Here is a 13,974-nt window from a genome sequence, read left to right on the forward strand (position 1 = left end):
GTCTTCAGCATTGCTGTGGATCCAGAATCTCATATAGGTATTGATGGCAGATTTCCTTCCCTAAAGAGCATGAGCAAACTAGAGGACAGTTTTGACAAATGAAAATAATTACACGGTCACATGGCTTTTAACTCCCAATTTAGCTTATTAAATTCAAATTTTAGCATCTGCCATGATGTTGTATTAATACCCATATATCTAGACATTAGTCTGGGACCCTGGATTACTCATACTGTGATATTACCGCTATGCCACTGCCTTCTCCACTGACAATCTACCTTGGTATCAAGTTCAGAACATCACCCACTGCACACAATGACATTTATATTCCATTTGTAGCATCAGTTACCTTGTGGCCTGAGTGGGTTTGCCACTTTTGTGCCAAATTCGAGCTGTGAACCTAATCCACTTGAGAATTAGATTGACACTGCCCCCTAGCCATTCCCTGTAGGTTCCTTTTAGCCAGAAAATGGAGGACACTATCAGCAATCAGCCTGTGTTCATATTGCTGTGCTATAGGTAAACTGGAGTCTTCTGATACTAGATGCAAAGAGGGAAAGTTTAATCTTTTTCTCACAACCTTACCCAACCCTCTCATTAATGTGCATTAAAGAAACTAAAATAGACATTTAATTTGCTTCAGAGAAAGATGACATGTAAAAACAAAGATGTTGCCAGTTGTTGCTAAAAGTGTTTTTTCTTCATGTAGACTGTTGGCACCAAAGCTCACCAAGATGCAATCAAATGCTTGTGAATATGTGTTAGTCACAAAGGCAGGCTATTAGGATAAAATAGAAATGAATTGTATTTTCCTAATGGCCTAATACTTTCTGCAATGATATAAGTATGTGATAAGAATTGTTCTGGAACAGCTTGTCTATAACCCAAAGCAATTCCATTTTTATTAAACAAATTGAATCCAACAAGATTTTTTTAAAAATCTGAAAGCAGTGTTCAAGTTTCCATTTTAACCCATAACTATTTTCAATGCTTAATATTATATTTTGCGTTCTAAAATGTGTGCTAATAATTTGCAGACATCCTTGTTCAATATTTGAACCAGCTTAATATAGACTAAGTCAACTAAGATATCTTTGATGGTTTTTCAACTTTACATTAATTGGGGATATTGCCCAAATGTCAGATATAGCGCCAAAACTTTCTGGTTTCAATAATAAAGAAATTATTGTACCTCACTATACTACTGAGAAGAACTTGTGTAAGTCTTAGAGTCTATAAGGGGCACCGTTTGAATGCAAAAAGCATGATTAATAAACTTTTCCGCTGATTTGAAGTAAATCTTGTTCAAACACAAAATAAACTGGTTTAATGGAAAGGACAGAACAAAATATACGACTTCTTTTGGCTCCCTGTCTGTCACCTCTCAAATAAAGAAGTGATTGCAAACATTCTCCCTTTAAAAGTTACAGGGAATAATCTGAGAATGCATACTAGATGTGTACAGACCATGTTCACAGACCATGAAAGCATTAGCCTGTGGGCTTATTCAGCAACAGGTTATTCAAAAACTAGATTTGACTGGTTTGCCATTCTTCTTTGGAAATAAAAGCAATTATTAAAGCTTACTTAATTAACTTCACCTGACCTTTTGTAGCCTTTCGAAATTCAAATGCTGTCAACTTTTCAGTTTAGATTTTTCCATTTCCCTGTCACTTAGTGAACACCAAGGATTTCTTGTAGTTTTGGGTGCAAATGTTGGAGCAGTTTGAAAAGTACTGTTTTTTTAAACAAAATTTTCAGTTCAGTGGTGTTTGTAAGCAATCACAGCTACAAACAGGTCACATTCAGAAAATTGTAATAGTGTCCATAAAATGTCTGGGTTGGAAGATGTAAGGCCTCTTTCAGCTGATGGCAATTTGCACTTGACCCTCCACTTCTGGGCTATCTCTCATAAATGCAATGTTTTTTTTCAGCCGGTTTATGATCTGCCTCTGCCTCCTGTGCCAAACATGCCTGTGAGGTGGTGAGTGGGGCAGAGTTTATATAGATCACAAGAATTCCATATCCCTATCCACATTACATATTGAAGGGCTTTATTAATTTGAAACTGTATTAATTTGAAGTTGTCTGAAGTCTGTGAACCTTTCTTAGAGTGAGGTTACAGTGAAAAAGGGGTGGATTGCCCTCAGACTGTTTGATTCCTTTGGAATCTGATTTAATAAACAAAAGAAAAAGAATGGTTTGACCAATCTGTGTCTTGGTGGTAACTTGAGTGAATTAGGAAGACATGGCTCTGCCTTTGCAGAATAGATTTGAATGGGCATCACTGATATTTTCTTTTCAGTCAATGACCCAATCTCTGAGATTTAGAATAGGGGTTTCTGGTATTGAACAAGAGCAGCTGGGATCTGTAATAGTTATGCTATTGGAATGATGCCCAATGAATAGCTCAGTATATTTGCACTCCAATGGAAATAGGTAAAGAATATAGATATGTTTCAGAGGATGAAATCTTCTCTATTAGTATGCAGTGAAAGTTAAAAGTCACACAACACTAGGTTATAGTCCAACAGGTTTATTTGAATATATGGTTAGATTCCCTACAGTGTGGAAACAGGCCCCTTTGGCTCAAAAAGTCCACACTGGCCTTCTGAAGAGTAACCCACCCAGACCCATTTCCCTCTGACTAATGCACCTGACACTATGGGCAATTTAGCATGGCCAATTCACCTGACCTGCACATTGTTGGACTGTGGGAGGAAACCCACGCAGACACAGGTAGAATGTACAAACTCTGCACAAACAGTTGCCCAAGGCTAGAATTGAACCTGGGTCCTGTGAGGCAGCAGTGCTAACCACTGAGCCACCATGCCATCCATTTGGAAGCACTAGCTTTTGGAGTGCTGCTCCTTCATCAAGTAGTATGACTGGCATTAATGCTGTGAAGTGAAACAATTTCCATTTTTGTTTTGCAGAGGTATGAACAAATATACTATATGTTCTTCATTCACAGAGAGTGAATGTTGTTTCACCCAGAGCCCTGTGAGTCCAGGTGGTTTAGGGACACCCATGATGCTATTAAGAAGAGAATTCCAGGATGTTAGTTCAATCTCAGTGAAAGAATAGCAAAATCATGCCAAATTAAAAATGTGTGTATTTTGGAAGGAGATCTGTTGGTATTATTCACATCTGACTGCTTCCTTTGCTATGCTAGCTGCCCTGGCACGCAGGAAGTAATGCCCAAGGAACAGGAATGGCTGGAAGGTGCTACACTCTCCAAAAGGTATACCCTGAAAGACCCAGCTCCTAGAGGGACACCTATCAAGACAGGGTATTGCTAATGTATGTCTTGCTGATTGTATGAGCACGTCCTGCCTTTAGATGTGACAGTGATAATAGTCCTGAACTACCTTGTCACTGGCTCATTTTAGGGAGTGGCTGTATACCTGGGTAGCAACTTTCAAAACGTCACCAATCACAGCATCATGTCAATGACAGATGTCCTGTATGAGATGTCAGTACAATACTCTGAATTCCAAACTGACAGAACCACTCAAGCTCAGAGGAACGTGGACTTTTCCTCCTTGGCAAGATTTCTTTGGGTGCAGGGTGTGACCATCTGCAGGTGTAGACAAGAACTCGAACCAGTTGCCTTTCTCCTGAGGCAATTTTGGGTGCTGCCAGGGAGACTGTTTGGATTATTGCTAAGGATGGAGGGTTATCTATTTCAGTAATTACTGTTAATACCTTTGCGTAGTGACTGCTGCCATCACAGAACCTCTGCCACCATTGGTCAGTTCATTGGTCTCCTGACAATTTGGTTCCATGCCTTGACAGTTGTGTACTATGACCCAGTTCATTCCCTTGAGGGTTTCTCACATGGTGGTGGTATGCTCTGCTCTGCAAAATGTGACCTGTTAGACAGATGAAAGATGCAGAGGAATGGCCCATATCCATAGGAGGAGGAAGACATGATGGACCTCAGTGACTTGCAGAGGTTTAATGTGAACATCAAGGCAAGTTGGCAGGGTAGCTCAGGTTGCACTGATACAGGCACATTTCTCTTGAGGGAAAGGCATTCTGGATGGTATTCGCTTTGTACCAACCTTTCCTCTAAGAAGGACCACCATCTAGCATCTGTCATGTAGAGAGGTGTTCTGTTTCCTGACAATGCCTGGAAGACATATCACTATTAGCCACACAAAAAGAGCTATCTTATGTGTGACTTATGAGCTTTGCAGCTATGCCCAGCTGATCTTAGTTCTCTGAGGAGCGTGCTCCTCCTGTTCAAAGTGAAGTGCTCGTTACCATGTGAAATCTATTTTAAATTCATTTCAGGCTCCATCATGGTATGTATTTCTGCGCTGTTTGTAGTGTGTTTGACTATAATGACTGTGGTGCCTCACGTGACTCCTCCTCCTCTGAAGGTGATGTAACACTCATTTCCATTTGTGCTTTTTTCATTTTTCCCCCGTCACTTGCTTAAACTCCAGTGTATTTCCAGCTATTTCCAATTCTGATGAAAGGTAATGGAGGTGAAAAGTTAACTCAATTTCCCTTTCCTCAGCTTCTGCCAAACATGCTACTTCTAGCATTCTCTGTTTTTATTTTAGGCTTTCAATATCCACCATACTTATCCTTGAACATTTGTTATCTTGTTCATTGCAATGTAACTTAGTTCTTTTAATCTTCTGATAAAACTATTTGTTTTGCATTTATAAATTGGACTACTAAGTAGGTTTAATTCCATCAAATTATAAGTATATCGATGTTCACTCGTGCATTTTCAATAATTTTCACGTTTTCAAAACTCACTTCATGGCTGAGAGGAAGGCTTTGTATGTCATCAAGTTAATGAGGTCTTGAAATTGTTCTGATTCATTTGAGTTGTTTTGAAATAATTTGTTAGTCTTGTATGTGTTCAAAGAGGAGAATTATCTTGATGTACCAATTCTAAATAATATATTCTACATTCGGTTGCACAGTCACTGTAAACAATAAGCCAGTTTTCAAGTACAATCTCATCAAGCAGGTTGGAGCAATTCCATGTCAATACCAACTGACAATTTAGTTGCATTTAGCTGAATGCTGGCTTTGTAAGATTAATAAGAACCAGATAAACACACAATACGGCAACCTAATTTGGTTTATCTTATGCTGAGATAATTTCAGAAAGATTACAGTAGCTGCAGTGTATTATTTAGCTAAATGCAAAAGTCTCTTCTGATACACAAGTGATTTGTTGCCCATAAAGTCCAAAATAAACAAGTACTTTTGAAACAGGAGATTTATTTTCTTCTGAAGCTTGAGGTATTTGCTGCCCCCCAGCTTAAATCAAAGGTATTAAAATCTTAGAATAATTTCTGATCATATTCCTTCTTTGTAGTTTTTGAAGTGACTTGATATTATTACAAGAACAATTAACCATTTTTATTGTTTTAGAAATGACATGTGTAAATTAGAATTATATTGAAATAAAGCTTTTAACCTCTAACGATATATAGAACCAGCTTTACACAATATTCAAAGTTGTATCTTTATTTGACAGGATTTGTTCCAGCAACCAACTCTTTCCTTTGCAGACCTTCACTGTGACATCGTCAGGGAATGTGATGTTGGCTATATTCTTTTCACAACCTCAAAATATGAATCAATTTGAAGCAACAGTACAATATATCACAACAACAAGTGAGTGAACATTTTGACTTCCCAGCTGTTAAATTTTATAAACCCCTTACAATCCTATATGGATGTACAAGTTATGTCAACATACTGGTACATAGTTAATGTAACCAGTCAATAGAACATTCAACTGAATAACTGTGGACCATTTAATTTAATGTTAATTATGTGTAAACTCTTACAACCCATAGTTCCAGATCAAATGAATAAGCACAGCACAAGAAAGGGACAAGCATTAAAGATTTACTGCAAGTTCACCATATTCAATGATTTAGGGCTTTTTTGGTTAAACAAAAATGCAATAAATTAATGTATTTGGATTTCAAGGAAGCGCTCAGAAGGTTTGTCACAGGAGATTTGTTAAAAAAGCAGGTACTAAGTATGCAAGTAAATATTAAAAACATAGTAATGGAAATACTCAGCTGGAGAGGAAAACAGAGTTAATGTATCAGGTTGATGATCAATAATTTGAGCTTTGAATTCTGATGAAGGTGGCAGAGTTTAAACATGAGCTCTGTTTCTCTCTCATGTGATGAGTATTTCTAATATCTTTTGTTTTAATTATTTACAGTATATTGGTGGAGGAAATGCTGCAGCTTAGATAGAAAATTGAAGACAATGGGTTTGATGTTAACTGTTTCATCAACACATGGGAAACTGGACGTTTCAGCAATACATTTTTAAGAACATTTTTAAGCTGCACTTATATCTGACTTCCATAATTCCTAACCACTTAGAATGAATAGCTTGATGACGAACTTCAGTTAGTCATTTTCTATATTTAAAGCGATTCTACTTGAATGACACTTGAAGCATTGTCTAAGTGTTTCAGCATCCTAGAAAAATGTGACAGTGGACTATGAGGCAATAGCTCGCTTCATTGGTGGTACTTGGAAATGGTACTGTGAGCTAGATGATTCAGAGTGAGATTCTGTATCCTGCTAGTGGTGGGAGGCACACTGCCACAGACAATAAGAAGGAAATCATACAGCACCAGGGGCATAATGCCAGTCATCAGAATACGGTGCTGCAAGAGGTTCAATCATCAAATCAGGACAAGAAAGGTCAGTGGCTTTGCACACCTGCTGGTCCCACCACGGTATGTGTACATGAGCCAGTGACCAGTGCATGAGTCCTGTGATAATGCACTCCCTGGAGGTTTGGAGTTCTTGTGCCTGATGAAAGACATAAATTAAAATAGTCAAGATGCCATGTCATAAATCTGCATAATATCATATTTCAACAGCTGCTGACAGCAAGTCAAGAGGGTCAGCATTGTACACTGTGTGGATTTTGAATATTGAGTTGTGTTGCCAGGTAGGTTAGAGGCTCTCACTTCTCCATCTCTGTTGGCCAGACACATTCAGCTTGTCTCCATTGTCTCTTACTCCACAGCTGCCTATACCGAAATGGCTGGAAGGCTGTCTCTGTATCTCTGCCTTTCCCTGATGTCCTGTGCCATTTTCTCTGGCAGGGATAGAAAGAGACAAATGAGTGTGACAGATGAAATGTCTTAATGAACAGTATTTAAGGGGTGCCCTAATATCATGATATATCCTGATGTGGCTTTAACCTTAAGCAACGACTCGTGTATACATTCCTATTTCAAGCTTACCTTAAGGTGCACTCATCCTATCTAACTTGGATTGCCTCAATCTCTATAGTCTTAGTTCCATATGATGCCATTTCCTCATGAGGCACACTACAAATACTGTTCATTTGTCATGAGGCAGCAGGTTATCAAGCAACCTCATCTCCTCTCTCTCAGGAAATAGCTCATTGACTCCTTCTTCCCAGGGATGGTTAATTTGCATGTTGCTTTTAATTCCTTTATAACAGCTTCTCCTTGCCCCTTTCATTTCAAGAAACAATTTATTCCAGGAAGAGTTATTGCTGATTCTTCCAGTCCATGAAGTTATTAAAGTTCTGAAGTTTACATTGATGGGTGCATTAATTTCTGCAGTTTGAATCTCTACTCACCTGTCACTAATATGTTAAAAATCACACAGCAGGTTATAGTCCAACAGGTTTATTTGGAAGCTTTAGGTTTCGGAGCATTGCTCCTTCATCAGGTGGTTGTAGAGTATAAGATCATAAGACACAAAATTTATAGCAAATGTTTACAGTATGTTGCAACTGAAATTATATATTGAAAAAGACCTGAATTGTTTGTTAAGTCTGTCATCTTTTAGAATGACCATGTTGGTTTCAGTTCTTTCATAAGTAAATCTCAAGTTTAAAGTTACATTCTCAACTGAACTTTAACAATAGTGCCATGTCAGCTCAGATAGTGCATTGAATGAGTGAGGTGCCCTCTGTGCGGCTGTTGTGTGATTTAACTTTGTGCACCCCAGTCCAACACTGGCATCTCCAAATCATCACTACTGTGGAATGACAAGTGGGTAATGAGAAAATTGCAACTATTGGTGATTTTATTCTGCATCTAAGATTCAAGTTAAAGCTCTATAAGCAACTCCCATGCTAATCTGAAAGTGTGAATCATAAACACTGAACCTCAGAGCAGTGGAAAATGACCTTGAAGCTAATTGTAATTATCTTAAAAGAGAAAAAGCACTCTCTCACAGCAAGTCCTATGAGCAAAAACATTTTAAAAAATAGATTTGAAGTTTCGGCATTTGAAGGAATTTAAGTATTGATCAAATTAGAGAAAGATTGTGGCTTGTGTGTCTCAAGTCAAGTTGAGATGCAGTTTTGCTTTTGATATCATCGCCAGTGAGTTTTCTTTATGTGCAGGTAAATACATCCTGACTAATATGTTACAGTCACTAAATAAGTCACACCTTCATGGAGTTTTATGGAGCTCTGGAGATTTTATGAGTGCTTTGGCATTTAAATTCTGAGTCTATTCTAAGAAAGACATAAATATGAGTTCGGAGCCCTTGATATGGGGAGCGAGAGTTGTAAGGTGGAGGAATGTTCCTGGGTTTTAGTTATACTGTGGAATGTTATTACTTTCTCAACTAGATGCAGGGAAAAAGCAGTGAGATGGAATGGCATCTTGGAAATGGACTACTGTTTCAAAACAAGATGCCAGAAGAGCAAAGAACTGCTGGACTATTTTCTGAAGAAGATAATTCAGATTGTTTCTTTAACTTTTTTTATTTTCTGGGATTTTTCTAACATCCTGAAATGATGTTCTCGAAGACTGGGGAGTCCAGAATAGGGGCCAGTCTCAGAAAAGGGATATACCATTTAGGCCTGAGATGAGGAGGAATTTATTCAGCCAGAGAGAAGTGAGCCTCTCAAATTCTCTGTCGCAGCAAGTGTTTGAGGCCAATACATTGAATGTTTTCAAGGAAGAGTTACATAGGGTCCTTGATTTATGAATGTACAACTTACAAATGTGATCTCATACATGGGCATAATTTTAAAGTACCAATATGCAAACATTTCCTGAACTTATAAATGGCTATTTTGTATAGTCCTGTTATGTTCTGACCTGCGATCGGACCTTAGAGCAGAGCCTGTTTGCAGCATGCCTGTAGATATTTTTTCTTACAGCCAAAGGGATCAAGCAATATGGGGATAAAGCAGGAATATGATTAAAATGTGTTATTTATTCCTACTCTTTTTGACTTTTAGCCTGTGGTGGAACTATAACAGCCTATAATGGATCACTGGCTTCTCCATTATATCCCAATAACTACCCTCCAAATATCAACTGTGTCTGGACAATTACAGTAAGTCAAATTTAAGATTATAAACTATTTATGTACAAATTATGCATAATTGGAACCCCACCATCTAAGTATGACATTACCATACAACAATATAACTGGTGGTTTGTAGCATTTGTTTTTGCTTTTTGGTAATGAAGGGTTTCAACTGCAGGGCACCTATTTTGTATGGGTTTTACTAACATTGATGTTATCTTTCAATCTTCTGTTTTCTTAGAATTAGATTAAAATATGAAATTGTTCTATCCAAATATACACATAACAGTGACCTGTTTTCTTTATAACTTAAAAAGGAGTTTGCTGGATTTTGAACAAACTGCCTCATATCTAATTCTTCCTTTCAGAGTTGACAAACTGAAACCTATACATTTGTACGTTCATGCGTCAAGCAACATAAAGTTGTAAATACAAATTTCTTTTATGTCTATTCATTAAGTATTGAATCTATTATATTTAAGTCAAAGTGCTGCAATTGTTGTGTGGGTGCAGAATACTATGAATCGTTTTTAAAGCTTTAACTCTTGAAAGGATACAACGATCATGTCGCATGCCAGAAAATATCAAATGGTTGATTTTGTAAATTGCTGTCCAGTACAGCGTGTTGTAATCTCTGCACAAACACAGTTCCATAGCCACGTCATGAAGATCTCCAAAAGTGCAGATATGAAATATACTACTGTGCCAATTCAGTGACTGGTTATAAATTCTACATTAACAAAATTTATTTACTGCAAAACCTCATCTTGGCAGAATGATATCAGTACTTTATTAATTGTTGTTACACGGACTAAAAATATGGGGAACATTCTTTTCATAGAGATGTTGGAACCTCTTTAAAAAGTGCAACATACCACAAAAATATTTGTCCAAACTGTTAAAATCAAACTTTCTTTTACCAAAATGTGGGTAAAATGATCTCGTCACTACCAGGGATGTTTTCAATAGTTAAGGACACTTGCTGTTTAAATTTATATGTTGAATTTCATGACTTGGAGAGGGTGCCAATGGGACATTGCAAAGAATCAAATGCTTTCAGGGGATTGGATAAGAGATCTGCTTCAGAGAAAGTGGCAGAACAATCAAAAGGAGCCGTGTCTAGTTCTCATTGATTTTTATACATATATACACATTCCATTTTTGTAAGTGATTTTGAAAAACTTTCTCTAAGAAAAATTGATTGATACAATGATTCAAGTATTTACTTTTGCTGCAGATGGATGAGATTCAGAGCCATTCCTGGCTGATGGGATAAATGTCTTTGGTTGCAACATGAAGGAGTTCAATCTAAAATTAGCTTTTCTACTCATTGCTACATTTTTGAAATTAATTTCTGAGTTCTGAACATCATTGGCTAGGCCAGCATGAATTGCCCATTCCTAATTACTCTTGAGCTAATGCCTTGAACCTTTGTAGTCCATATAAATGGCACACCGCCAGCACTGTTAGAGAGGAGCATCCAGGATTTTGACCTAGCAACAATGAAAGAACGGTAATTCCATGTTGGAATAGTGTGTGATTTGTATAGAACCCTGCATGTCATCACATTCCCAATCAATTTCCACCAGTTGGAAAAGTTTCAGGTTTCGAAGGTGCTGATGAAGGAACCTTGGTAAGTGGAAGTTGTACACACTGCTGCCACTATGCATTGGTGTTGGAGGGAGGGAATATTTATTTTAGAGATTTGAATTCTGACAAATGTCCTGAATGATATTGAGTACTTTGAGAGTTTTAGACGTTGCACTCATTCAGGCAAATTGACAGTATTCCATTATACGTCTGACTTGTGCCTTACAGATGGACTGGCTTTGAAAAGGTAACTCAGCAAATGAGTTAACCACCACAGAATTTCCACCTTTCAGCCATCTTTTGTAGCAACAGTATAAGTATACTGGATCAGTTAAGATTCAGGTTAGTGGTAACTACCAGGATGTTGATGGGGCGGAATTCAGCATGAACCGTGTCATTGCATATCAAGGAGTAATTAAATTCTCTCTTGCTGAAGGTGGTCATTACCTGGTACATGCGTTGTGCGACTGTTATTTGCCACTTATCTGTCTAAGCTTGAATGTTATCTCGATCTTGCTGCATGTAGATGCAGACTGTAAAAATAAATGCTGTTATACCCATGGTGTACCCAATTCTGAGGAAGGGTCTCTCAACCCAAAATGTTAACTCTGATTTCTCTCCACAGATGCTCTCAGACCTATTGAGCTTTTCCAGCAATTTCTTTTTTGTGCCCATGGTGTACTGGCTGTCTTACCTTAGTCATGTGGTTTCTACCTGTACCATAAGTGCCTTTTGTGCAGACTATGCAGCCATTAGACATACATCATTTGTAACATTTTGGAGTTATATGTGGAAATGTGTGGATTTTCAGAGCTGCAACAAGCCAGCTACTGGAATAAGAAGTGAAAAAAATAAAGTCTGTGACTCTGTATTACTGGATGAGTCAAAATGGCTAGGAATTTTCCACTCCCTACTGCGATGGAAATGTAAGGAGGTATGAGCCAGAATGGGAAGTTTTCTATTCTGTGGCAAAGTATGAATTAATACCAGAATGAATTAAACAAATTAATCGTATAAGATCTGATGTTCTGCTATCAATACTGGAGCAAGAGTGTACAACCTACATTGCAGCCTGGATCTCACTGAGGATCAGACAAGCTGGGAAGAAGAGGTTCTGTGGGCTTTCAAGATACATTTTGAACCCTATATTAGTATTATTTGTCAGCAGCATTTATTCAATATCTGAGTAAAAGGGGAGAGGGAGACAATGCATCTAACTGATTCCTGAGTGCCTAGATAACTGAAAAATAGTCTCATGAGAGAGAGAATTGTTTTAGGCATGAAAGATCCTGTCATGAGAGCATGTCTGATGAGGATGGAGAAACTTTTTTCTCAAGAAAGCTATTGACATATGCACAAGCTCTGATGTTACCCATCATCAGCTAGAGCATATTAATGGGAGAACGGATGGAGCAACTGGAATGCAGAGTACTGGGTTAATTTTAAGTTTCTTGGTAGTGTAGATGAGCAGAAGGATCTCGGTATCCATATACGTCGATCCCTGAAAGTTGCCACCCAGGCTGATAGGTTTGTTAAGAAGGCAGATGATGTGTTAGCTTTTATCAGTAGAGAGATTGAGTTTCGGAACCATGAGGTCATGCTGTAGCTGTACAAAACTGGTGAGGTTGCACTTGGAGTATTGCATACAGTTCTGGTCACTGCATATTAGGAAGTATGTGGAAGCTTTGGAAGGGATTCAGAATGTTGCCTGGTTTGGAGGGAAGGTCTTACGAGGAAAGGCTGAGGGACTTAAGGCTGTTTTTGTTAGAGAGAAGGTTGAGAGGTGACTTAATTGAGACATTTAAGATTATCAAGGGTTAGACAGAGTGGTCAGTGAGAATCCTTTTCCTTGGAATGGTGATGGCTAGCACAAGGGGACATAGTTTTATATTGAGGAGTGACAGATATAGGACAGATGTCAGAGGTAGTTTCTTTACTCAGAGAGTAGTAGGGGTGTGGATCGGCCTGCCTGCAACAGTAGTAGACTCCTCAACTTTAAGGGCTTTTAAGTGATCATTGGATAGACATATGGATGAAAATGGAATAGTGTAGGTTAGATGGGTTTCAGATTGGTTTCACAGGTCAGCACAACATCGAGGGCCGAAGGGCCTATACTGAGCTGTAATATTCTATGTTCTGTGTTCTCAATGTGGCTTTGAATTATGCTGAGAGCATTGCAGGCTGAATGAGAGCAACAGATTAGAAAAAGAAAACATTTGCAGAAAAGCCAGGAAAGATTCTAGTATGGGAAAAGCAATCCTCTATCTCAGATAAACGAAAGTATTAGAAAGAAGCAAAACAAGCCTTCAAAAATGGTGGCTGAGGAGATTTCAGCAAATATTTCACTTCATAGCATTCAGCAGGTTGACATCATATTGTGACTGTCAAAATGATAACTGTAGAAAGAGAAGGTAGGTGAATATGAATTGTCAGACATATGCTTTGTGTAACATCATGAGTTTTGCATGCCTGTATAATTTCACAAAGGACTGTATTACATAAATGAAGTCCTCAAAAGTGAGGTTCAGGCTTTATAATAAAAAGATTCTCATGACAAGAAAACAGCTGAAGCTAAGAGCCCAATCCAATATAAAGAACAAAGATCTTCTGTTCCAGAGGTAGACATTAAACAAAATCCACACATCTCAGCTGAAGGAAGACTGAAGCTTGGATTAGTAATCCTAACTCCACTGTCACATTGTCTCCCCCAAGCAGGTATTGATTAAAATGCTCACAAGCAAAGCAAGTAGCCAAGTACTATTTATCTATCTGAGCCTAGTGATAATCAATTTGTGTTAATGCCCTAGATGTAACTGAAACTGATTTGCTTGCTGAGTAAGGGTAGCTCCAAGTTCTATCTTGCTGACATCATGCTGCAAGATGTCTTTGTCATTGATATCATAGTACCTCAGCACTGACACTGCTATTCCAAGTTGATTCTAGTAAAAACAACTTCTTGGTCAGGGCCATAATAGATGTGAACAAAGTACATCCTTTGTAGTGAGCTTGTAGATAGGTTCACACTGATGACAAATCAGGAAATAATCAACAGATCCAACAAATTATT

General features: G+C 38.0%; 1 protein-coding gene across 3 annotated transcripts in view; it reads left to right on the plus strand.

Annotated features, from left to right (window-relative positions):
• LOC140486344 (suppressor of tumorigenicity 14 protein homolog) overlaps positions 1-13,974 on the plus strand; it is a 136,193-nt gene that overhangs the window by 43,175 nt on the left and 79,044 nt on the right. For 2 of the 3 annotated variants that reach the window (XM_072585346.1, XM_072585347.1), the window contains exons 8-10: positions 3,176-3,244; positions 5,510-5,649; positions 9,247-9,344. In XM_072585346.1, coding sequence (XP_072441447.1) covers positions 3,176-3,244; positions 5,510-5,649; positions 9,247-9,344 — 307 coding nt within the window. The remainder of the gene's footprint in view (positions 1-3,175; positions 3,245-5,509; positions 5,650-9,246; positions 9,345-13,974) is intronic. The other variant, XM_072585348.1, reaches the window with a different exon arrangement.

This window comes from Chiloscyllium punctatum, chromosome 15 (genome assembly GCF_047496795.1).
Source record: "Chiloscyllium punctatum isolate Juve2018m chromosome 15, sChiPun1.3, whole genome shotgun sequence".
Classification (NCBI taxonomy): domain Eukaryota; kingdom Metazoa; phylum Chordata; class Chondrichthyes; order Orectolobiformes; family Hemiscylliidae; genus Chiloscyllium; species Chiloscyllium punctatum.